We start from the raw sequence: 24,979 nt of genomic DNA, 5'->3' as shown, positions 1-24,979 counted from the left end.
TGTGTATCAAGTTCCTTGTGAATCTGTCGTACTTTGGACAAATTGGACGCTTTATAGAAAAAATAATACAAGAACATCAATCGTACATTCTTCACAACAAATCCGATAAGTCTGGATTGGCACAACACGGGATAGAGACACGTCACACCATCCTCTGGTCCAGGACTCGCCTTCTACACAGATGTCGCTATAAATTCGAACGCCTATTCAAAGAGACCGCTGAGGCCTTTCTTCAACGCCCTAAGTCGAATCGAAATGATTGCCTATCCCTGTCAAAAATATGGGAAAGTTTGATCCGGATAACACACTAAGTTTTTTTTTTTTCAATTGAGATCTAATTCTTACATTAGTCTAATGTTATCTTTAATTTAATTTGTAAATTACGATTGTTATATGAAATTGTGAATTAATAATTTGTTCTTCACTCTGATGAAATTTACCTCTTCTTTAGTGCTTAGCAATGTAACATCACGCGGCTCGTTCTACTTTTGAATGATCAATTGTTGGTATTCCACCTTGTTAAAAACTGTTCCTATCAAGCCAGTGAGGATAGCCTGTTAATTCAAGACTGACATATTTGAAATTAAAAAATTAAAATATTTTTCTTGTGCTAACGTGTGTATAATTCGATAAAGAGACAAGAGGCTATTTTTTCCGGCGATATAAATTCAGTTAAGGAGATAATAAATCCCTTATTATTTTACAGCCCGGTACGAAACTCGAAGATCGAAATCTAAGAGTTTCATGCCGAAGAACTATCGGCAAGTCCAAGAGTAAGTCATCACTTGGGTAGTACAACACTAGGGCAACTCGGAGCAAAGTGCGGTTTTCATAGGCGCTCGCTAAAATAAAATACTCTCGTGGATTTGATGGAGCGAATCGCGCGTGGAAAATACGAGAAAAGCACTGACAGAGTAAAGCGGTTTGAGGGCACGAAAACAAAACTCTTTCAGGACTGCGTCCCGGGATATGAGAAATGCGCTAAACGGATGTTACGTTACCGAGCGTGTTCGGAATAATGACCACGTGACGGTTGCATTTTTACACTTTATTTACAACAAAATAGGCTTACATAGAACTTGCCGACCAATGTCGCGCGCTAACTTCTTCGGAACAAAAGCTAATCAGTCAATTATCCAACATCTTCTCAATGGCTGCAAGAAAAGGGGAAAAAATGCGTTAGAATTTATTTTTCATACTTCTGAATAAGAAAAACATGGGCTGAGAAAAGTATACGAGAGGGAGTCTGCGCCCCCGAAGTTACTCGAGGAAGACGTCGCACGTTCATTCATAGTCAGGAACTTTGATAAACGACTTCCGCGTTTAGGGGATGTTTGGCGCGGGACAAACTAAGTTTTCTTTATAAGGCTATCACACTTTTTTTATATAATGTTCGTCGAGTAGCTTTAGTTTATCGTCCTACATGTTTCGCCAATTTTTTTTTTTATCCGCATCTTCAGGGAATACAAACTAGTAAGCTATATGAAGGTAACAGATTAGGTTATAACTGATGGTTCTAATTCATGCAAAAAATTAGTTTTGAACGAGGCAATGCGCGTGTCTCGAGAACGTGATTTATTCGTTATGGCTCATGATGTAATTGTCATGAAAGTTCATTTCTTTGATGTTTAATGATCTGATTAAAGCTTTCCAAATTTCTGGTAAGGTTAGACCTTGATTCTTGTTTAGGTTTTCAGTTTTACGGGCGACTGTAGCTGCTTCCTTGAAGGTTCTTCAATGGCAGTTATCTTCTATATAGGGCATAAGGCTCTTATCCCACTCAATGTGATGGTTAATAGTGGCAAGAAAGGCCTGAAATGTCTTGTCTGTTGTTTCTGGCATATCCTATGTGTTCGTTCTTTCTCGTTTCAAAGCTTCTAGAGGTCTGACCTACGTAACTAATACCACATGAGCAAGGTATATTATATACTCCAAAGTACTTGTAGAATGGATGAGGATCTTTCGTTGATCTTAAAAATTTCCGAATAGTGTTGATTGGCTTGAATGCTACTCCGATATTATGTGGTTTTAAGAAGGTTAGCTAATTTTTTGGAAATGCTGCTGACAAATGGAACAGTAATAGTACTGATGTATTGGACGTCATCACGTTGTCTATGTGGTATATCTTTTTGGATAAACATTTAAAGATAGTTCTCTGGATATTGTAGTTAATTCCATTTGTAGGTCATTCTTATCTGTTGTGTGCTGTATAGCTCTTTTCTTGAGCATATAAGTTTTCTTTCTTCTCCCGAAACTTACAAAAAAAAAAAAAAAAAAAAAACCTCTGTAGTCGCCAATATAATATTGCACCACGAAAGGACGGCAATTGGCCGCCTTTTTAATCATTGCTAGCTTCGGACTCACAAGTCAGTGTCCGCTCAGAATGCAGACCATTTGCGACGATGTTCCAACAAGTTGGCTCGAGTTGAGAAATTCAACAAATTTTATTTGGAGCCAAACAAGCTCCAGAATTTATTTCTCGTGGAGATTTAAAATAAATAAACGATTATGAAATGCGCCACGAAATGGGCTTTTAATCGACAGTAAGCAAGAGTTCGCATTGTGCTGATAAAAAGATTACTGAATTCCGATCCCCGGCTTATTCTCTCTCGGGAAATCGACACGAAACTGTCCCTTCAGAAAGACGTGATTTTGGTCTCAGCACCCCTGGAAGCCTTATAAAGGCGTTTTTATGTAGCGAAACCTGTGGCTATCCATAACTATGAAATAACACGATGCCACAGTAAATAACTTTTTTATTATACAGTAAAACCCCGAAGTTACAAGGTAGGTGGGATCAACAAAAAGCGCGTAAGTCGAATTCGCGTAACTCGGGGTATAATTTTGCATGTAATTTATATATACAAACATACAATTGGGACCAAAGGTTTACAAAAACACCTATATTTTTAATAAATATAGTCATAATTGTAGTTTTTTGTGCATAAAAAAAGAAAGTTATTTCGATGTCGATGGTTTAAGAGATTCGTCTTACGGCACAATGTCTTTTTCTTGTCACGCAAAATTTCTTCATAGCAAGTCAATGATTTTTTTATTCCTTGCCTTTTGCCAACAGTTCGTTCCTCGTTAGAATCCATGTCCTCCAAAATCCGTAAACCTTTCTTTTATGATTGTTGTTGCTGCTGTGAATTCCTGTAGATCGAACTTCTTTGCTAGCTCACAAATTTTCATTCCGCCTCAAAATCCTTAATGATGTTGAGTTTTGCTTCCAAAGTCAATGTTTTTCTTTTCTTGCTAGCAGTAGAAGAATCGGACTTGCTTCTTTTGGACGACATTATTATTTTTTATGTAATAACCTTTTTATCAAGTTCATAACATTAACCAATCGCAACACTATAAAAATCGTGTATGAATGGAGACCGCGCGAAACACGTCAGTGCTTGTTCACAGCATGTGCGACACTGGCGAATGCGACCGGCGCCTGAAAGATACGACTAGTGGTGAGGCGTGAAGCGGGACGGGAATACGTACATATAAGAAACCGCGTAACTCCGGATTCGCGTAAGTCAGGGTATGACTGCATCAGAAAAAAAAATGAGACAGTCATTTCGATTAAGATTAGGTCTATGAAGAAGTCTTCAGCACTTTCTTTATAACTCCACAGATTACTACAGAGATCCACGTGTAAACATGAATGGACATATAAAGAAAGTGCTGAAGCCTTACATCATAGACCTAATCTTAATCGAAATGACTTTCTCACTGTTCCGAAAGGTTGGGGAATTGTTTTCCTCAGTTGTATTCAATAATTTATCTGCTATATTTTAATTTAATTTAAGTAATTTTAATTTCACCCTAGTAGATTTTGATCCACGAAAAGGCGACTGTATACGTAGAGAGATTCCAATTTAAGCATGCGCACTGCTGTTTTTTGAATTCAATTCCTATCGTTGGTCGTTTAGTTGAACTGAGGATGTCGTATGATGCAGAAGACGTAATAAAAAACTTATCTACTGTGGAAGCAGCTTTTATAAAGTTTACGAGTTAGCAGATCTCATGAAGAGGTGGCACATCAAGGGTGGTTTCCACATCCAACAAGGGCGTGCTGGGGAGGGAATGCAGTCAGCACACTTAGAACGTATTTATTTGTTAGTTGAGTGTGTTCGACCGCATTACGACGAACTAAGCGAATGTTAATGAGTCACTCAGTTTCCACAATACCCCCCCCCCTCGCCATTCCCTCTGCTCAGCTACATTCTGCGTGCCAAGGATCCGGACATCACCTCTAAAGGCACTTCACACGTGCTCTCTTTTGTGTTTTATTTGCAAAATGAAATTCTCCTCTCCCAAAGACTTATAAGCATTAATACTAAGGGAAGGGGAAGGGACGAGGGGTTGGGTAATCACCCACGTCGCCTGTTTTGGAGAACAAACGTGATTCTCTTTTCGAGTCATTTCAAGATGTCTTCAAAGAAAGCTCTCGTGCGAGTCGATCACCCGAATATTTCCACAAACATCCAAACCCAAGTCAAGATCTGAAGTGCAACCTCTTCCTTCGCTTCCCACTTTGAAAACACACGGGAAAGGTGTGGTGAGCAAGAAGGGCGCTTGCAAGAATGTTCTTCGGAGATTGAACAGGTGTGGCGACGCACCTTTCGTAACCTCAGTTTGCTTTGTTTCAGTCGCAATTCCAAACAGCCCAATTGCCGCTTTCTCCCTCCGTACCCTCTTTTTGAGAGTACAGCTCTAAAACAGATGTTCCGCAGGCACCGTACTAAACCGAACTTAACGGCAACGCAGGCGGTTAATCTTGTATCTGCTATTCTGTCAAGTGCGCCTGGAGGGAGTAGAAGTGCGTGGTATGGGGCTAGGCACTGCCCAGGATACGATTTGTAGAAGAATTAAGGCGGATCTTTCGTGTCTACAGTTAAGTAAAACAATCCATTGCTTTGTATTCCTCATCTCTTCTAATTTCAACTCCACTAAGAAAATTCCAACAAAGAGAGGGATGCTGCTAAGCGCAGATTCCAAATGATTCGCTTCATCAAATATACGTCGTGTCAGTTCTGATCTTCAGTCTGCAACACTACACGCGCACTTTTCTTACAGACACTCCAATTCCGAATTAGCGCTTGATCTCCTTCGCATAAAAATTTCTCAGCTCAAGTCAGCCCGCAGATTCATTCGCTCTCTTCCAATGCCGCCAAGAACTTCTTCATTTCTTTCTTTACACTTAACACTCGGTAATAAGTAATCATATCCTAAGGAAATATCTGAGTAAGATGAAATGCTTCAAAAGGTTAAGAAGAAATGCACACTTCGAGATTTAAGCGAATTAAGCAGAAGGTGCACTGTGGATCGAGAGCGGCTGAATCCGAACTCGCTCCACTTTGCCAATGCGGTAAGAGAATCGAAGGAACGTCTGGATGACGGCAATTCCTTTTACATCCCCAGTTTAGGAGGTGAACTGAAGATTAGATGGCTACCGTGCTGTGCGGCGAATCATGATTCTTGAGGTGACACAGAATGGAAGGCGAATTGCGAATTCTATCCGAGAGCCTTTCAATGGGTGGAAAGAGGGTCCGTTCTCGCTACGGCGAGATTAGTTTGCTGCGGTCATCTGCGTACGTGCAGGAAGTGGCGAGATGATTTCACGATGGCGGCATCTGCACCTAGGCGGGTTGGGTTTAGAATTAAGCTGAAGCAACGAAAAGCGATGAGACCAGTCGATTATTTCTGGAAATTGCGTGTTCTTCTTTACTTGCCTTGGAGGAGGAAAATCTGGACTTCGCGGAATTAAAATCCCTTATGAGACCAACTAATTCGCCTTTAATTTAAAAGACGGCAAGAATCTTCATCGCATCCTAGACGGGGTGGGAATTTTGTTCTTTCCGCCCAAAGGGATTTGAGTTACGAGCTCGCCAAGATGTTTAAGCAAGAACTGAAAATCAGCTCACGCCAGGGCAGGAGGCGTTTGAGGGAGTTTCCACATTTTCATTTCAATGTACTTGAGAAAAAGTAGCTCTTGAAAGGGTATTTTCGCGTTTTATAGGAAGATTTAAGTCTTTCGGACTATAAATGGAGTAAAGAGCAATGTGAGCAGAGTTGTTTCAACTCACCTGATTACTCCTTCTCCACCTTCTGCTTCCGGTTCGCCAACACCGATTTCAGTTCTCTTCCGGTTAAAGTTTTGTACTGAAAAAGGAAAAAAATGTTGAAAACGAATTCCGTTAAATACAGCAAAGAGTTGCTTCATTCATTCATTCAGTTGCCTTGCTCGCCCACTCTCACTGTTTTAAGGGGCTTTTAACACAAACAGTACAGTAACGAGGGTATGAAGCGCCTGTGGCAAGTGTCTAACTTGCGCTCCCCCAACCCAAAAATGACAAAAAATTTGAAAAATTTAAATGTAACAAGTTAAATTTTACTAAATGCAATATCTTAAATACTTCCCATTAACCCCATCCAAATGAGTCGCAGAATTTGTGTGTCAAAGCGGCGTATTTGCCGAAATTTAAGAATACAATATAAAGTAGTGGACTTTTATATCTCTTTATTTATTTTTATTTTATACATCTCTTTACGTTTTAGGCCCCAAACCTAGTTGCGGTCGTGGCGAGCGCCTATTTCGCCACGTTACGGCACTGAACACAAACACTTCCACGCTCACAAAATGAATTTTTTGGGGTACATTCGACATGCACTTGCATACGTGCATCGTACAATTACTGACGACTTTTTTCTTAATCTGGTTTGCACTCATTATTTATTTAATTACCAAGTTACTCTTTAATAAAACTTGAAGGGCGTCTCCAGGAAAATAAATCGAGATAATTAAACGCAGACAATCAGTAATAATAATTTAAATAATTCGGAGCAAGATGCACGCATGTGACGTAAGCTGTTTCAAAGTCATCACGCATCACATCTCTCCGATTCAAGCTGCTGTAGCCGGGCAAAATCAAGGAGGTTGTTGGTCATCAGTTTCTGCTGCCGACGGATGATGCCGAACGGATACGGTTCAGAGTTTTCAGAGAGTTGTCAAGATCTGTGCTTGCCATGCACGTATATACGTGCGCATGCCTGGCAAACATACATATACGAGGGTGATCTGAAAAGTTCTCGGCGTAACAATGAAAAAAGGAATTTATAATTTAAAAATTATTTTTATTTTTCAACACAATCTCCCTTAAGACTAATACATTTATTCCAGCAGTGCTCCAGCGCCATTATTCCGTCCCTCTAATGGTTCTCCGTAAGATCTGCAAAATACCCCTCTACAGCTGCAATCACCTCTTGATTCGAAGAAAAACGCTGACCAGCGAGGAAGAGTTTCAGTTTTGGGAAGAGATAGAAGTCAGAGGGAGTAAAATATGGGGAATAGGGTGGATGTTCCAACAATTCATAGCGCAGATCAGATCCCTTAATTTTCCCATTGCAAACACCTTTGTAGACAGGTGCATTGTCCTGTCTACAAAGATCGGAATAATATTCCCCGGTTATTGTTTTGCCCTTCTCAAGATAAGCATCCCAAAACACCGATGTCATGACCTTTCCTGCTGATGGAACTGACTTTGTCTTCTTTGGCACTGAACAACCGGCTTCTGTTCACTATCTTGACTGCTGTTTGGATTCGGGTGTGTAATGGGGAATCCAAGTCTCATCCATAGTAATAAATCGACAGGAAAAAAATCAGTTTTATTCTTGTTAAAACGCTCCAAGCACTGTTCGGAAATTTTCATGCGAGTGCGTTTTTGATCTGCTGTGAGCAAGCGCAGCACTCATCTTGCACAAAGCTTTTTCATTTTCGAGAAAACACCCGGTTTGCAGAAGAAAAAAATCATCTTTCATCAGGACAATGCTAGGAACATTAAGGGATCTGCACTATGAATTGTTGGAACGTCCATCCTATTCTCCATATTTTACTGCCTCTGACTTCTGTCTCTTCCCAAAACTAAAAATCTTCCTTGCTTGTCAGCGTTTTTCTTCGAATCAAGAGGTGATTGCAGATGTAGAGGGGTATTTTGTAGATCTTCTGAGAACCACTACAGGGAATAATGGCGCTTAAGCATCGCTGGAATAAATGTATTCGTCGTAAGGGAGATTATGTTGAAAAATAAAAATAATTTTGAAATTATAAATTCCTTTTTTTTTTATTATTGTTAGGCCGAGAACTTTTCAGGTCTAGAGCAGAGTTTCCTGACTTTATAAAAATATTAAAAATAATAATAATAAATACAAAATTGATTTAAAAAACATCAAAAATATCTTCTTAGCCAACCCACGGTACAAAGCGTAGTACAGATTTACAAATAGCTTTTCGTAAGTGGGAGCAACATGAAAAAAAGAGTCATCACTTGTTAGTCATGTGTGATCAGTCTGAATAGTTACACGGTCGTTAACGGTCACGCATTTAAACTATTACATTATTTATTTATTATTATATTAATTAATACATTGTTGTGTTTAAAATTTTATAGCCCATGGATTCTACGATACACGGAAAAAGCTATACGATTGCGTTTAAGTGTAGTGTGATTGAGTACGCAAAAAAGAACGTCAACAGGGCAGCAGAGCAGCTCTTTGGGCCTCCGCCTACAGAAAAATGGTACGAATTTGGAGGAAACGAGCAGCAATTAATAGAAGCAAATTCTATAAAACACAATGTCTGCAGGATGGTCAGAAACTGAAAATGAATTAAAAACTTGGATAATGGATCGAAGAAGATCGGTTTGCTGCAAAAAGGTTATTCAACGAGCAAAATTATTGACAACAGAAAGAAATATCATCGATTTTGTAGGGTCACAATCACGCTGCTTTAGATTTATGAAGAGAAATGATTTGTTATGTTTTCTTTAATTCTTAGTATTTAAACTGTTTTGTGGTCAAGTTCCCGGAAATGATTTTCTGAAGCGAATCTTTTACAACTAGTGGCTGCTCCCTGAGACTTCCATACTTACACCGCACAAGGACTTCTGCAGGGACAGCTGGCTGTACAGACGACTCCCTTCGCTGGATCCCACGTACTTTTCGCACTGTTCTTTGGATAAACAGAAGACGTCGTCTCCACTGAAGTCTGTGAGGAGCTGCTGAGTCCTGCAAGTGAAAGAAATTTCCCAAGTAAGAATGAACCCATCTCTCTCTCTCTCTCTCTCTCTCTCTCTCTCTCTCTCTCTCTCTCTCTCTCTCTCTCTCTCTCTCTCTCTCCCTTATCCATAAGAGAGTGGGAAGGAAGAAAGAATCCATTACTCAGAACACAAAATTAAAATAAACTGGGGAATCTCCTGCACATGCGCAAAGAAGACATCGAGAAAGGAGTAGGCGAGTGAACTCACCTTTCGCCGAACCCCTTCACCTCCAGCCAGTGGCGCACTTCCTCCTCAGTAGACATCGGACCTATATTGCCGCACCTGCCGTTGGGATGTCGTTCGCACTTCTTCCTATGGGCTACGGGAGGAGCCGCTTTGGGTTTGATCTCATCCAGCAGTTTCTTGTTATTCTGCGCGGAGCCCGACGAACCAGAAAGCTTGTCGACCACTGGATTCGGAATCGATTCCGGACGTCCAGGAGGTGCGTCTTCGAAAGGCGCCTTTTGTCCTTCATTGAAAAGAGAGAAAGAAAAACACGTTCGCTTTTTAACATGACGTTTACATTTCGCAGTGGGCGGTGAAATGTTAAAGCACAACACGAACGACTAAAAGCACTTTTTTGATTGCGCATGCAAAAATAATAAATAAATAAATATACTAAAGTAAAAGAATTCGATTTCAGTCGCGAATCCAATCTGCAAGAATTTAGAAAAGTATCGAGTGGACGTTAAGAGTTTAACGAGAAGCCTTCTCCGAGTAATCTTAGCCTGCGAGTGACCTTTTCCTCTTACATTTCAATGCTTCTTAACTAATCTCAATAAATGGGCTCAGCCATCGAGTACGAACATCTTCTCCGGGTAAGCAGAATCTATCTGTTGGTGTTTCACCCAATCTGGAACTTCTCTAAGGGAATCAGCAGCAAGAATCCTCGTTGAACACAAAACTCGACATCTTCCACAAACGTCTTAACACAAAAATAGAAACAGAAACAGAACATTAATTTGTTCACGACAGTCGTGAACAAAACAAAAAGAGGGTTACCTTTCCACGTTTCAATCTACCTTCTCGACAAAGCTTAAATCATAAGGAATCCACTGAAAATCATTGCTCGAATTTATTTCATTTATTTCTTTTATTGCTCGAATTTATTTCATTTATTTCTTAGCCATTAATCATTAATTGATTAATGGCATTAAAAATACCATTAATCAATTGCGACTCTTTCTTTTCTTTTTTTTTTCCCCATCCTATTCTTTCCCTCTTCTCGTGTTCATCAGCTGTTCGCTTCATATCACATTAAAGCATACTCCAGAGCAGCGTTTCCCAGATATTTCCTACTTCAGAAATCCTGAAATTTTCACCTTGGTTATTTGGTAATGTATTAATAATTACGTAATTATTAAGTAGTAATTAATAATTAATAATTAATTAATGATTGATAATTATTCAGGGCAACTTCATTAAATTAATTTGTGCTGGTTTTCATTGCCATGTCCCATTCTGATCACCAAAAATTTATAATATTATTATAAGTACTTACGCGTAAATGCAGACTTTTTCTCCTGTGTGCTGGTAGTTTTCCCCTCCTTTTGTACATCCTAGAGATCGCTTTGTAGGCTGGAGGTGGATGAATCACTATCCGCTGCGTCACAAAAACCATCAATGAGAGATTTCTTAATACCAAAAATAAACAAAGTCCCTTGTCTCTTATTCATATTAAAATTTAAATCTGCAGGCCTATTACTCTTAAAAAATCACGGCACTACGGATTCGAAACTTGCGCCCTACAATACGAACTTGTGAAGAAAGTATTACTAGATCGGAGAACCGGATACACACTACCTTGATCTTCAATTTCAGTGGAAAACTGTTCTTTATACTTCCTTGCTGATTGGTCACTAACATTTGCAACACAGGTGTTATTTAGTTCACTTTTGAGAACAGAGGATACGCCGCCCATTGTTGTAATCGGCTTGCAGGCGATTTTTATGACCGGTCATAAACAGCGGTATTCCCTTTCCCGAATTACTTCCATGTTTAAAAATACACGGCTTGGTCACTGACATCACGGAACGCTTTCACTTTCGGTGAAACACTGATGTCCCACGGAACGCAATTTGGGAAACCCTGCTCTAGAGCAGGGGTCGGCAACAAGGGGCTCGCGGGCATCCAAGTTCCCGCGAAGCATTTTTAAACTGCATGCCGCTATGCTAGATATTGAAGCGTCGAACAACCTTCAAACTTTTTAGTGCCCAATGCGAACCGGATATCACCAGTTACGGTTTACGCACTTCTGTCGCACTGGGCTAGTAGTCTGAATTCTTTTCTAGTGACAATCAGTGGTTTATTTGGTGTATTTCTAATAATTTATTATTATTATTATTATTATTATTATTATTATTATTATTATTATTAACATTTGACCTGCATGGAGTCAGAGACTCATCGTGTGAGGTACTCACCACTGCATACAATGCTCATCCAACAGCGTCTTAAACTGATTCAATGTGTCCACATCCACAACACAATCAGGCAATGCATTATGCTCACCAACCACCCTCCATGCAAAGAACCTGCTTCTCACTCCCTTGCTCCCGCCCTCCTTAAACAGTTTCCAGCAACGGCCTCTTGTTCTACTCCCCTCTCCCATTCTATGAAAAATCTCTTCCATGTCTACCTGATAACAACCCCTAACCAGTTTATATGTCTCAGTCATATCCCCCCACTTCCTCCTATTCACGAGGCTCTGCAACTTACATTCTCTCAATCTGTCCTCATACTCCACATTCCAAAGACAACTGACTACCTTTGTGAATCTTCTCTGTACCCTTCCCAACATATCCTCATCACCGTGAAAACCTGGTGACCAAATCTGTGCACAACAATCCATATGAAGCCTGATCAAGGCCTTATACTAAGGAATCATAACCTCTCTATTTCTGCATGTCAGGTTCCTCTGCATCACTGCCATTATCGGATGTGACGTCTTCGCAACTTGTGCAATGTGGCCCCTGATTTTCAGATCCTTGTCCACCATCGCTCCTAGGTCTCTCATCTCCTCTACTTCTGTTAAAGTTTCTCCATCAAGAGTAAACTTTGCATCCCATCGTAGCTTACCAAATCTCAAAACCTTACACTTGGCAACATTGCACTGACAGTTCCACTTACGTGCCCGTTCATGCAATCTATTCAACTTCTCTTGTAAGGCATTAACATCAGCCTGTCCGCGTGGTTAGCCTAGTGGCTGTGCGCTTCGTAACCATATGCCTGGAGAAGGAGTGTCCTAGGTTCGATTCCCGTCAACGACGTAAGGAGCTCAAGGATCTTTCTCAGTCATAGCCAAGTTAGCCAGTCTTGGGCGTGGACAGCAGGGTTTTTTCCGCCAGTTTATCTGGTGTTTTTCATTCCACAAACAGGCAAACCGGTCCGAGGACACGCACGGATTACAGTCAGGAATATGCTGACGAATCTGACCCAGCCATAGGTCTGATTCGTCAGCCTATGCCGGTTCCGGAGCCCGGATAAAATTTCGGGGTACTAGATGGTACCGTGAACTCCCGGATAAAGGGGGAACGCTGTATCATCACACGGAATTTATTTATTTAACATCAACCTGACTGTGCATTGCAATTCCCAGTTTTGCATCATCTGCAAACAGTTGGATATCACTAGTTAAGCCGAACCCAATATCATTAACATACAAATTGAACAACAATGGCCCCAAAACTGACCCCTGCGGCACATCGCTGGTTGCCTTTCCCTTTCGGGATACTGCACCCCAATATGCAACTTTCTGATACCTATCTGACGGCCGCCAGTCACAGATCCAACACAGCAGTCTGCTATACCATCTCATCTGTTTCAATTTATTTAAGAGCTTGTCATGTGGCAGTCTATCAAAAGCCTTTGCAAAATCCAACTACACTACTGCATTATGCATCTCCCTTATCCAAGGTATTTGTCACCTTGTTATAGTACATAAGTAAGCTAGTGAAACATGATCCCCACTTAATGAACCCATGCTGATAACCACAGAGAACACTGCTGTTATCAACCCATTTCTGTATCCTACTTCTCACCAATCTCTCCAGGACCTTCACCACAACTCCAGATATACAGACCAGTCTATAATTTGAAGCTACAGCCTTATCACCGCATTTATGCAGTGGAACAGTTTTATCCTCCTTCCACTCCCTTGGAACCTGTGCTGTTCCAAAACTGTTATTAAAATGGTGTGCCAATATCCTGGAACATCCCCTGAAGATGAGTGGTGACATGTCATCAAATCCTATCCCCTTATTAATATCAAGGTTATTTGTTTCCTCAAATACCTCCTGCTCATTCACAATTAAGCCATCCCCTCCTATGTCCGCTACACTGAATTTCCTCATGCTTCCACACTGAACAGGATGAAACACACTTATAAATTGATCACCGAATACCTCAACAGTGTCTTCTGCAGCAGTTACCATTCTACCCCTTCATCCCTTAACTTCATCTTTCCACGATCATTCTTCCTTCTACTTGCCACATATCTAAAGAATTCTGTAGAGTTTTTCTTAGCCTGATTTGCCAATTTCTGCTTTTGTTTTCCTTACTAACCGAGTCACTCTCCTGGCTTGTTCTTTATACTCTTCACGTGACTGAACATTACCATTATTCATCTTGTACTTCCTCTTTCTTTTTCCAGATTTCATGCTTAATCTCCCCATTCATTCATTTTCCACCTACCTTATATATTTATATTATATTTTTTACAACCCGTGATGGATAACATAAAGAAAAAGAAAAGGTTTATAACTTTAACACAGAGTGGGAAAAATAATTGGGAAAATGGGGAAATGTGTATGCTTGCTATGCAGTAAAACAACAAAAAAAAACAAGAATAAAAACTTTAATACAACTTTTCTATAAATTCTATAATTACGAAAAAAAAAATGGGATTTGTGAGCTGAAACCGAACTTAACCGAACAGCAAAGCATTTTTACGAAGCCAACTTCAAAGGAAGTCGCCTCTTTTAAAATGGCTCATTTGTGAGCAGAGAGAAAGAAGCCATTTCTAGGGGGTGAGTTAGTGGAAGAAGCCCCGTTGTTGGCTTCTGAATCACTTTTTGACGAATCCAGAAATAAAACTGAAAAAACAACAGCAATAAATACAATCCAACTATCAGGAAGAACACAAAGAAGCGAAAGGATTGCTATCGAGTCAGAGCTGAAAAAGGATTTTGAAAAGTGAATTCGCTTTGGTTTGCGATTGAACGAGTCTTCTGATATACAGACGGACACTTCCCGATTACCTGTCGTTGTGAAGATGGATTTCGACAACTTTTCTGAAGAGGAAGAATTCCTCAAAAAGGACGAACAAGGGGAGAGCATTTTTTTTTTTTTTTTTCAAAAACTCCTGGAGGAAAGTAATTTGCCATTAGGAACGTTGACGCAATTACAACCGACGGGGCTCCGGCAATGAAAGGAACAAACATGAATTCATCGCTTTACGTTAACAAGACCGTCAAGTCCCAAAATTTACATCGTATCATCGCATCATCCACCAAGAAATATCACGTGCGAAAGGAAAACCTTCTCAACATGTAATAGAAAGGGTGACGAAAAGTATAAATTTGATAAGAGCTGCATCGATGCAACACCGATTATTTAAATTACTTTCCCAAGAAGAGGAATTTGACGCTTTTCTCACTCGTACGGAAGAGCGATGGCTTAAGTAGAGGAAAATACTCGAGAGGTTTTTGAATTTATTTCCTCGAGTGAAGGAGCTTCTAATGTCGAGGAACGAATCCTGCTTGCAGTTAGAAGACAAAGCCCAGTTACTGATCTTGGATTTCTTACTGATTTCACGGGGAAATTTCATGAATTAAATCTGGGAGAGAGTGCAAGCCAGAAATCATCGCATCGCGCAAAAGACGAGCGAGTGAACTCATTCGAAGCAAAATGGGCACTTTGGAAATCGCATCTGCTGAAAAATAGTTGAGCACGAATTTGAAAAATATTGTTGCAAATTTCACTGACAGTCGTGTTTCTACTGCTCATTTTCACGGCATTTTGACACACACACCTCGAAGAGTTCAGTGTTAGATTTCAGGAATTTTCTGAATTGGATTCATTTATAATATCTTTTGTAAATTTTTTCACCTCTGTCTGTTGAAATAACAGCTTATATCCGAATTAGTAATGCGGAAGACTTGGAATTAGACATTAAACAAATGAAAAATGATATAATATTAAGGTCGCATCAGAGTGAGGAACCATTCTGGAATTTAGTTGATCAAAATCCCTTATTAAGAAAATGTGCTCTTAAAATATAGTCTTACTGTGCTCCGACATGTTCACGTGACTCTCTTTTTTCAAATAGGAAATGTTTGAAGTTCAAGTATCGATCACGGCTCAACGATTCTCATTTAGACCTAAGAACCGGAAATTCCAGTTATGTGCCACATTATAAGTAAGTTGAACATCGGCAATGCCAAGTATCACATTAATGCTTTTTTTTTTTAAGTACACACTTGAGTTTGTAAGTAGAATTTTGTGTTAATAAATTCATTTAAAATAAATGTGCATTGAATGTACTTTAAGCTTACAACTCCCCCCCCCCTCCCCAGAAAAATTAAGGTCAATTGCCCTCTGTCATAAGTCAGCCATTCGGAGCGCCCTTTTCAGTGAAAAGGTTGTCGACCTCTGCTCTAGAGCCTCCGTAGCTCAGTCGGTACAGACGAAGCCCTTTGGTCGGAAACACCTGGGTTCGATTCCCGTCAGTGGCATGAGGAACCTTTGTCGGTCTCTTTCGACCGAAGTTGAGCAAGCCGTGTCATACGGAGGAAGGGTTTATTCCCACACGGAAACTCGGGTTTTCGTCCCCCAGAACAGGCAAACTAGTCCCGTGAACACACGCAGATCCACAGTCATAAAATACTCCCTAATTAGGAGGTCTCAACCCGTCCTGGGTGACGGGGAGAGCAAAGGGGAACACCATGCGAAAGAAATAAATAGCATACTTTGTATTTTCTATGATTTGCGACTGCGTGAACGACGTCATAACAGCCGGGTATCGCCAACAGTAACCTGCAGTTTTCAGGAATGGCGGGTCGGATGCATTGATCGGCGTTGCGAAGAAGATGAAGTTGTCTTCGCTTCTGCTGATTCCACGTATTTCAATTCCAGCGATTATTCGCACTTTTCAGATGTTTCCATCAGAGACGTTAACTATGAGGCGCGTTTAGGGCTTAACGGCCTCTCTGCTCATCTGTCAATTCGACTACAAGCGTTGCTGCTTTATTCTTCTTCCATCGTATACTTTCGTTAACAAAAACGAACAAATTGCAGGTCGTGTCCTATGGGGCGGCACTAATTAAATAAAAAGAAATGCGTCCACTTCGCTCTGAGTGATTCGATTCGTCTGTTTGAAGTAACACTTCGGTGGAATCGACTCACTGAAGATGAAATTCCAAATCGAGACTCAAATCTTCGTCGAAGTTAACCATGGACTCAAGTTGACGGAAGTGAAAGGAAGTGATACGAGCAAGTCCAGGTGGTTAAGCTGTTTTCGAATGACCTCCAGGTGTGCTTTCGAGAAACGGAATGGGGTAGATTGCTCTAAAGAACAGAGATAGATAGATGGAAGGAAGAGGATCAGTTGGGTATGTTTGAACTATGATCACAAACCGGTGTTAAACTGCACTTGCTCATTGTGTGTGTGTGTGTGTGTGTGTGTGTGTGTGTGTGTGTGTGTGTGTGTGTGTGTGTGTGTGTGTGTGTGTGTGTGTGTGTGTGTGTGTGTGTGTGTGTGTGAGTGAGAGAGAGAGAGAGCAGACTTACATGTAAGAGAAAGTAAACGAATGATGTGGGAGCTATTTCAGAGGAGCGGTGCTCACGAGCTGCTGTAGGTTCGCACCCACCTGCTCGATACAGCAGACCGCCGAGATTATTTCAGTTCTTCAAGCTGCTTCTACGCTGAAATACTATCACGTTTAACTGCCATTCACAGACTAGTGGGGGCGTTTCGGTTTATCTTTGTCGACTATTTTCCTTCGATTCTCGAGATAGTCGATTTACTGCATGCGAGTGAGATTTTCTTTCTTTTTTTTTTATTTTTTTCAAGAAGGAACTCGGGATTTGAACTCCACAATGAACGAGTGCATGCAAGTGATAATTGGGAATTAGCTCGCTGGAGAAACTGTGACTTTCGCGAAAGGTGGTCATGGAAGCCATTTCTCCGCGTCACTACTTCTTGTTGAGGAGTGAAAAGGGGAGTATAAGTATACCCTTCCCCCTTCGTCCCCCCCTCTCTCTCCCCCACAAAAATGCGGCCCTAAACAAAATAATAAATATATATATTTATATATATTTTTAATAGTAACTCGGGTTTCCAAACTTATTTTCCCTCGTCAAAACACACATCCCATGTTCCTCTCCCCCCCCCTCTTCTCCCCCGTTTATAAACAACCTTCAGCAAGATCTTGGAATTGGAAGGCATCGTAGAAACAAAAACAAGGTATGTACAAAATTTTTCCACCTCTTTTATTCTGCCATAATTGCCTTCTATAATCACCCATAATGCCCTAAAAAAAAACCTTTTTTGAGTAATGTTAGCCGATGTATTAAAATAAGGGACACTCCTAAACAAAAACAGGCTATAATAGCCGTAATTATATTAATAGTGAAAAGGGGATTTTCAGTACACGTCTGCGGAAATATACAGCAAAGAACACACACACACACACACACACACACACACACAAATTTATTTACAAAACATAAACGCTGAATGGAGAGACAGAGTGTCTACCACACAGCAGATTGCTAGTTAGTGAGCAGCAGCGATAGCCAAGACGTTTAAAGTGCGTTGTGAAGCCGTTCCGTATCGGAATGCAGAGAGGAAGGCGATTACCAACTTTACGGAATCAATTCTCTTAATGAGATGCTTATTCGTCGTCATTTCTTTTATTTTATTTTTTAGATTGGCCCACTAAAAACAATCCTGCAGTTTGTTTAAGTTAAGGGATATTACAAGGGATAAACAAGTTATATATATATGTCGCCGAATGAAGCCTTTGGCTCTTCATATATCTAATATCTAACAATCCTGCAGTTCTGTGGAGGATTCGCTTCTGTTTCTGAATTGCATTTCTTTCGTGTTTCGTTTCGAATTTCTAAAAAGTAAAAGTTGAAGCAAACAAAAAAGGCAAAAAGGAAAACGATTACTTTCACCAAACGGTGGATTACTTTGTTTTCCCTGGTTCCTGGAAAGCGTGAGGGTTCTGGCTCGTTCCTTTATTTCGCTCATCAGCGTAGAATGTCGCCTCTTTTCGTCTTGACCGTCACTCGAGGGCTCCACGTGTCTCTTTGGCCACACTGCGGGAAGATGCGAAAGGAAAGGCAGATTAGCGGGGGAAACTTTTGCTTACATTAATTACTTTAATTAATTAATTACATTAATCTGAACTGAATTTTTTTGTTTTGGTTTTCGGCTGAGAAAGGACGAACGAATTACCTCCTGCAGTGCGGTCCTCAAACGACGAAGCTTTGCTCCAGGAACGGGATGACAGCTCGCCGGACACAAGCGGCGCCTTCAAAGAAACGTCCTGAGGCTGAGGCGGGGGTGGAGGCGGAGCGAACTTTTCTCTGAGCGAAGGAGGCTCGGATGAGAGAGGTCTTCGCTCTGCTTCGCTTTTCGCGTGCATTTCTTCGCTGTTGGAACCTTAAAAAGAAAAGGATTCTTTCTGTAAACTGAAACAGAAATTAAATCGCTGACGCAAAATAACGAGCCACTTCCAGACTCGATCCGCTTCGCTTAAGCAAGAAAAGTACATTTCCACGGAAAAACTAAATCTCGAGGAGCTGGACGCGTGAAATGAGTTCAAACACAGCGTCCTTTAACAATGTAGGAAGCGAAGATCTTCTGAAAAGGGGAAGATGTGCTTCTCATCGATGTTTATACGGACTGCTCATCACAGCTTAGCGCCTCATTTGCGAGTAGATGTGTTTCCTAATAAAAAAAAAATTGTGTGTGTGTGTGTGTCATTCGGCCTGGAGAAACGCATATGTGTCTCCATCCTAGATGAGAAGCTTCTTCCATGTCAAACAAAAGTGACATCAAGCGGCCACTTCAGGAGTGCATATCTGATGGATGTTTCCAGGTTTAATTCGCTCTATGAATCCACACGGAGTGAGTGTTCCAGATAAAAAAGAATAAAAAAGATTCTCTCCACATTGGCGCAGAAGATGAACGCTCACCCTTTCTCCACGATCTGACAAACAGGAAGACCGAGTCGATCTTGAATTCTGGACCCCTTACCTCCCTATTTGGGGAGGGAATAAAAATTCCCTTTTGTCAAGTGAATTTGGAAACTGCACCTGCGTAAGGATTCGAGCATAAATCGGTAGTAATAATAATTTGCTCTTTTAAGATGAACGCATCCGACCGCGGAAGAGGGTCCAAAGTACTTCATTAACTGATAACGCCTCAGATTGTAAAGCATTCTTTCTCTCCCGTGAAAGCCCGTATGTTTGCATGGCTGGTGATTGTGCACATCGACGTGAATTTGGAGGCGAGCGAATTCATCGCTGCCTGATTGTGCACGGCCAACTCCACGCCAGCGTAATTGGAGGAGCTTGAAAACAGATTATTTCTTGTGCGTGTGCATTCAGGGATTGTCGTGTTTTCCCTAAAAACATGCCGTCTAAGATTTATTTACGGTTTTCGTAACAGCAACGTGAGACCACCCCTTACCAAATTCCGACCGGATTTCTCTAATCGACAAGGATTTGTTCACGTATATCGAAGAAGGCGGGATCATTTCGCGTTATAATAGGACTCTGAACATCACGTAGGTCGTAGTCACGTTCTTCGAGCAACAGAATGCAGTTCTTAAAACGACTGTCGGGAAGGCACCGATGAGAGGAAGCTCGCATCCGCACCACTTGCAAGATATAAAAGTTCAAGAGGCAGACGATGAGTTCGAAAATCGTCGCGTGCTCAATTTCTTCACTGATGAAGGAACATCAACTGGAGGGGGGTGGGGGTGAATAACACTCGAAGGGAGCATCGAAGGGCTGGAGAGGTGCGGTGGAAACGAACATCCCGCGCCAGCTTTCGGTAAACGCATGGCGTGGAGTGGGTGAACTCTTTTTTTTTTTTTTCCATTCGCCAAATGAGCCGCCACGCCTTTCGAGGGCGTTTCTTTATTGACGTCAGTGGCTTCTCTTTTAATCGGGAAGGTGCTCCTGTTGCATTCTTTCCGACACTTTCCCATTATATGAGCCACCACCTGCGGGATTTCTCGGGATTTCAAAATGGTGACGCTGAAGAATTTCGGACTACGCAACCTGCAATCAATGACCAACGAGTGTCAGAGGAGAGAGAGAGAGAGAGAGAGAGATTGAAATGAACAAAAATGGACATGGAAGCAGAAGAGAGACATTTTGAGCAAACTTCATAAACACCGTCTTCGATGCTTCCACCTCACAAAGGAATCGCTTTTCCAAGTTACCAAAGTAACTCCATTAAAATATTTCTTCAATTCTGATTCTAAAATAAACGTTTTCAGTGGCAATGAAGTTGCGCTTACACTTGCAACATCTCCACAGTGGTTACCAATTTGATCCATGCCGGTGCATTTTTAATACTTGAAATCTTCAGGTTTTTGATGAGGTCGTGGATGCTGAAAATTGAGTTCCTGTTGGGAAAAATAAAAAGAGACGTGGATTTTGCAGAGGCCATCGAGCTTAGAACTAAGATGACGTTTTTCCATTTTGTGTTGCTTCACTTTTCGTTGTTTTTTTTTTTTTTAAGGCGAATTGAAGGCTGGACGCTACCAGGATTGAAGAGTCGTCTGTTTTCTGCTCAGTCATTACCACCGTAAAGAATTCATCCAGCTAGTTGGCAAATCGTGGCCTTCACAGTATTCCCCTACACACACACACACACACACACACACACACACACACACACACACACACACACACACACACTTACCAGGTGAGCCTAAGGGGAGGGGGGAGATGCCACTCCAGGCTCACCTGCCAGAACAGTGACGGCAAAATATTATTCGCTAGCTGTCTATGAATCCCCTCCTAAAGTGTAATCCAGTGTAAATCCTACCAGCTGGTCTGCAATTTTAATATTCTAAAGCTCCACTTTTCAAATGAAGAAAGATTGGTGGTTCATCATATTAAAACGTCACTCATATTGCACGAGGGAAGAATCAGTAAAAACGAAAACAATACCTTACTTCTGGAGTTCAAAGATCTTTTTGTCACTTCAGACCTTCAATAAGTTAACTGACGACAGTGCTACGCCGGCTATTGAAACCGAGCCGCCATCGAGCAGTGCCCATCACATCGCAGAGCCTTGACCTTCGTTGCGGGGAGTCTGATGACCGACGTCGACCAATGCCGTTATTTCACGATTAGTTTCCTCCGTTCAAATGGTAAACACGTGCCTCTTCGCTATATCCAAGTCTACTTGCTAACAAGCCCGCTGGTGCGAAGGATTTGGTTGCCGCATATTAAGTGGGCTTCACCTGACCAGCAGAAACATAATTTAAACCGTTTCATAATTCAAAGATAGCCAAGTTTCCCATTACGAATCCATCTCAAGAAGAATAGGTGCGACTCCATTTTACGGTGCAGTCAGTGCTGTGACGTGTTACTACGACAAGAGGGTGCAGCGAAGAAAAGGTTGAACCCATCTGCGAAAAACAGCGAAGGAGGAAAATGCTCAAAGGAAAGAAGTTCTGTTAAGAAATGCGAACGAGATATTTGAAGTGCAGAAAAGTGAAACAGAAATTTGATGGATTCTATGATGGATTTAAAAATCAATTCCATTTGATTTCATTGCATTCTGACTATTAAGCGAATGCAAAGAAAGACATTTCTTCACTTATTCCAGCTGGAAATTCATTTTAAAGATTAATCATTTATTCAAATGACTTCTCTCAGAAACTGATATTTAAATCAACTTCGTATTGGACGGAACTGGAGTGTACGACCTGAGGATGGCAAAAATATCAGTGGACATTGAAAAGACGGTGCTCACTGAGAGGCAGCAACATCCTAGCGGAGATATTTTTCCGCTAATCGGAAGAGTTTTTGCTGCGCTTCATTTCCAGAGCGCGAACTTTCTTTTTCCATGCAGCGAAGCTTTGCTGCGCATGCTTAACACGCTGTTATTAATAAACTAGGAGCGAAGTGTAAAGTAGCTTCTGTCCGCTAGATAGTACACGGGACCGAAATCAACGGCAATGTGTCTGAACACTCTCCGATCAGCTAGCAAATAATCGTACTGCCGAGTCATGCCGGGGGATGGGGAGTCCAAATACATGCAGCAGTAAGTGAAGAAGCCTCGTGGAGGCCATACTTGGATTGGGGTTTGGACATGGGAGTTGTGCACTCAAGTCGCTCCCCTCGGCTGCATATCTCCACTCGGTTTTCTGTGTCGATTCCACCATGAAAGATGTCATACAAATATTAGTTTCCTACGGACGTCAGACGATCGCCCCTAAAAAATAACAAAAATCGTAAAAATATGAAAAACAAAAAATTAAAAATGAAAAAAAAATCCCTTCCCCTCCTAAAAAATAAGTTAGCAAAATCTAATCCAATCCAAACTATTTCCACATCCACTTCACCAACACCCGGAGCATCAATACAAATATCAGCATTATTTGAACCACCGTTTACAGGTCGAAACCTAAACTCCTGATTCTGCGCTCGTCCGTGATTACTGCATCCTGCATGATGCCTTCCGTAAAAAAGAAAGGAATGTGCGCTTTGGCCAAATCAGGAATTACTTTCCCAAAATAGGAGACTTCAAATCCTCGCTTTTCATTTCGCTCCAGTTCAAGAATTCCTTACCTCACTCGCTTCATAAATTTCATTTGCTGCCATTAAAACCGCTTCCCTGATTCAGACAACCCTCTTCAATTGCTTATCTCTAAACGTTGATTTCATGGAAGCTAATTCTCCTAATTGTGAAAATGCCTTCCTAAGAGACTTCAACGTCCACCACCAGTGTAAACCTGCTGGCCTTCTGTAACTTCACAAATCGTGTTTCTGTGGTTTTCTTGTTGGTGGAGTAACTACTTGCGTTAAACGACGACGACTCTATCTAGCCAAATGGCCTGCTGTCAGTCACGATCTAATGCAAATAATTATTTGTACGAAATCAACATGGAGAGTTAAGCAGTCAAACTGGTGGGGTAATCATAATCACACAAAAAATCCTCATCTTTAACATTTTCTCCCTAGAAATGCCCTGCAGACTACTGCTATCCCTTGGCAACCCCTACTGCAATCTTATCCTCATCTCCTTTTCTGAAGATCACTCTCTTCCCATCCAATCTCGACTCTGTACGCCATGGTACTGCAACGGTACCAAGTGATTCTTGTGCCTCTTTCCTAAAGTCCGATTACTGTTTCTGACCTGTGATCCAAACACCTTCTCTGATCGAAACGATCCAACCTGGAATGAGGGCCTTCGTTCCAAACTGCACCATGTACTCCCGGCCTCTCTTCAAGCTCGAGTTCTCTAAAAGTGCTCTCTGCAGACCATGATAAAAATTCAGCAGATATTCAAAGGCTCACTCGGCGCACACTACAGCCAGAAAGCAGCGTAGGAAAACTATCTACAAATGCAAAGCAGACTTAATGAAAGCTGCTTTGGATTTGTTGCTAATAAGCGTGCCTCATACTCAACAGATAGGTGAACCTCCTGATCCCTCGCTAAGGCTGTTGAGCGTAACTTCTCACATCCTCATTCCCATGGTAACCACCCAAAAAGAAAGAAGACCTCTTGGCATCACTTTGCTCCTCCAACTCCGTATAGAAGAGCAAAGCAGATCATGTCCTACTAAACCCCGAAGTGCTTACTGCATACTTCTTCTAACCTTCTGCAGAGAACATCAAAAAAAAATCCTGATTATTATTCTCAATACTGAGAGGTCTCCTGGTCAGCATGATATCCCTTCCATTATCCTCGAACCTTGTGCTTCAGAATTAACACCCATCGTGTATTGCCTGTGTGCCCATATGGTCATATTCATATTCACATTCTCTGCAAGTTAGCAAATAGTACGGGAGCGAACCATCCAGTGGGTCCATAAAAGTCAGCCAATCATCGTCCCAAAGTTTTGTGAAAATTCATCGAAGCAGTTCATATAGAATGGCAATTTATCGATGGACAATTCACCTTCTCACCACCGTCTCAGGAAATGTTCCATAACATTCAGCATGCAATAAATTGCTTCTTTTCCACAACTTCCTTCTGCAAATACCAGGAATGACTTCTTGTTCCTTTCGTTCGCTCTAGAAAATTTCCCCACTGCCCATTCAGTAAATAACTTTCAGCTGCTTAAATGTCTCGATCATATCTCCCTTCATTCTGTCCACAGGGTTTGAAGATCCCTCAGTTTATTCTCATAAACAAACGTTCTGCACCCACTTCGTTTTTGTTATCCAGTTCTGCATCCTCTCCAATGTTATTGCGTACCCTTCATATCTCAACGAGCACATAATCCAGATATAGTCTGATCACTTTTATACATGAAACTCTCATTCTCTGCTGGTCAGTGTTCTCCTGCTCAGTATTACAGCAATCCTCTGTGATCCACAACCATCGCAATATCCTTCTAAGTTCCAATTTCTCTCAACTATCACCCAATGATCCGTTGATTTTTTCCAGTATAGGTGAAGTCAGAATGAGATCCTATTCATTTATCCACATTTTCAGCTTACTAATATCCACTCCCCAAAGCTTGACATCATTTACAAATAACTGAATAATGGAGCAAAATATTGCACACATAAACGTTGAAGAGTAACATCCTCAGTGCTGAATCCTGTGGAACCCCACTGGTAGCTCTCTCTCTCTCTCTCTCTCTGATACTGCTCACTTGTACCACTCTGGTATCTACAAGAAA

General features: G+C 41.2%; 1 protein-coding gene across 3 annotated transcripts in view; it reads right to left on the bottom strand.

Moving 5' to 3' along the window:
* Positions 1 to 1,033: 1,033 nt before the first annotated feature.
* LOC150107066 (epidermal growth factor receptor kinase substrate 8-like) overlaps positions 1,034 to 24,979 on the bottom strand; it is a 379,016-nt gene continuing 355,070 nt past the window's right edge. For 2 of the 3 annotated variants that reach the window (XM_090393421.1, XM_090393422.1), the window contains exons 18-23: positions 18,553 to 18,759; positions 18,285 to 18,413; positions 9,297 to 9,558; positions 8,922 to 9,057; positions 6,081 to 6,156; positions 1,034 to 1,154 (exon numbers count right to left, since the gene is read on the bottom strand). In XM_090393421.1, coding sequence (XP_090249547.1) covers positions 6,085 to 6,156; positions 8,922 to 9,057; positions 9,297 to 9,558; positions 18,285 to 18,413; positions 18,553 to 18,759 — 806 coding nt within the window. In that variant the 3' untranslated portion in view covers positions 1,034 to 1,154; positions 6,081 to 6,084. The remainder of the gene's footprint in view (positions 1,155 to 6,080; positions 6,157 to 8,921; positions 9,058 to 9,296; positions 9,559 to 18,284; positions 18,414 to 18,552; positions 18,760 to 24,979) is intronic. The other variant, XM_090393423.1, reaches the window with a different exon arrangement.

This window comes from Typopeltis vanoorti, chromosome 5, assembly GCF_054136105.1.
Source record: "Typopeltis vanoorti isolate ZY-2024b chromosome 5, IOZ_Tvanoo_1.0, whole genome shotgun sequence".
Lineage (NCBI taxonomy): Eukaryota > Metazoa > Arthropoda > Arachnida > Uropygi > Thelyphonidae > Typopeltis > Typopeltis vanoorti.
This window is presented reverse-complemented; position numbering and strand designations above follow the sequence as displayed.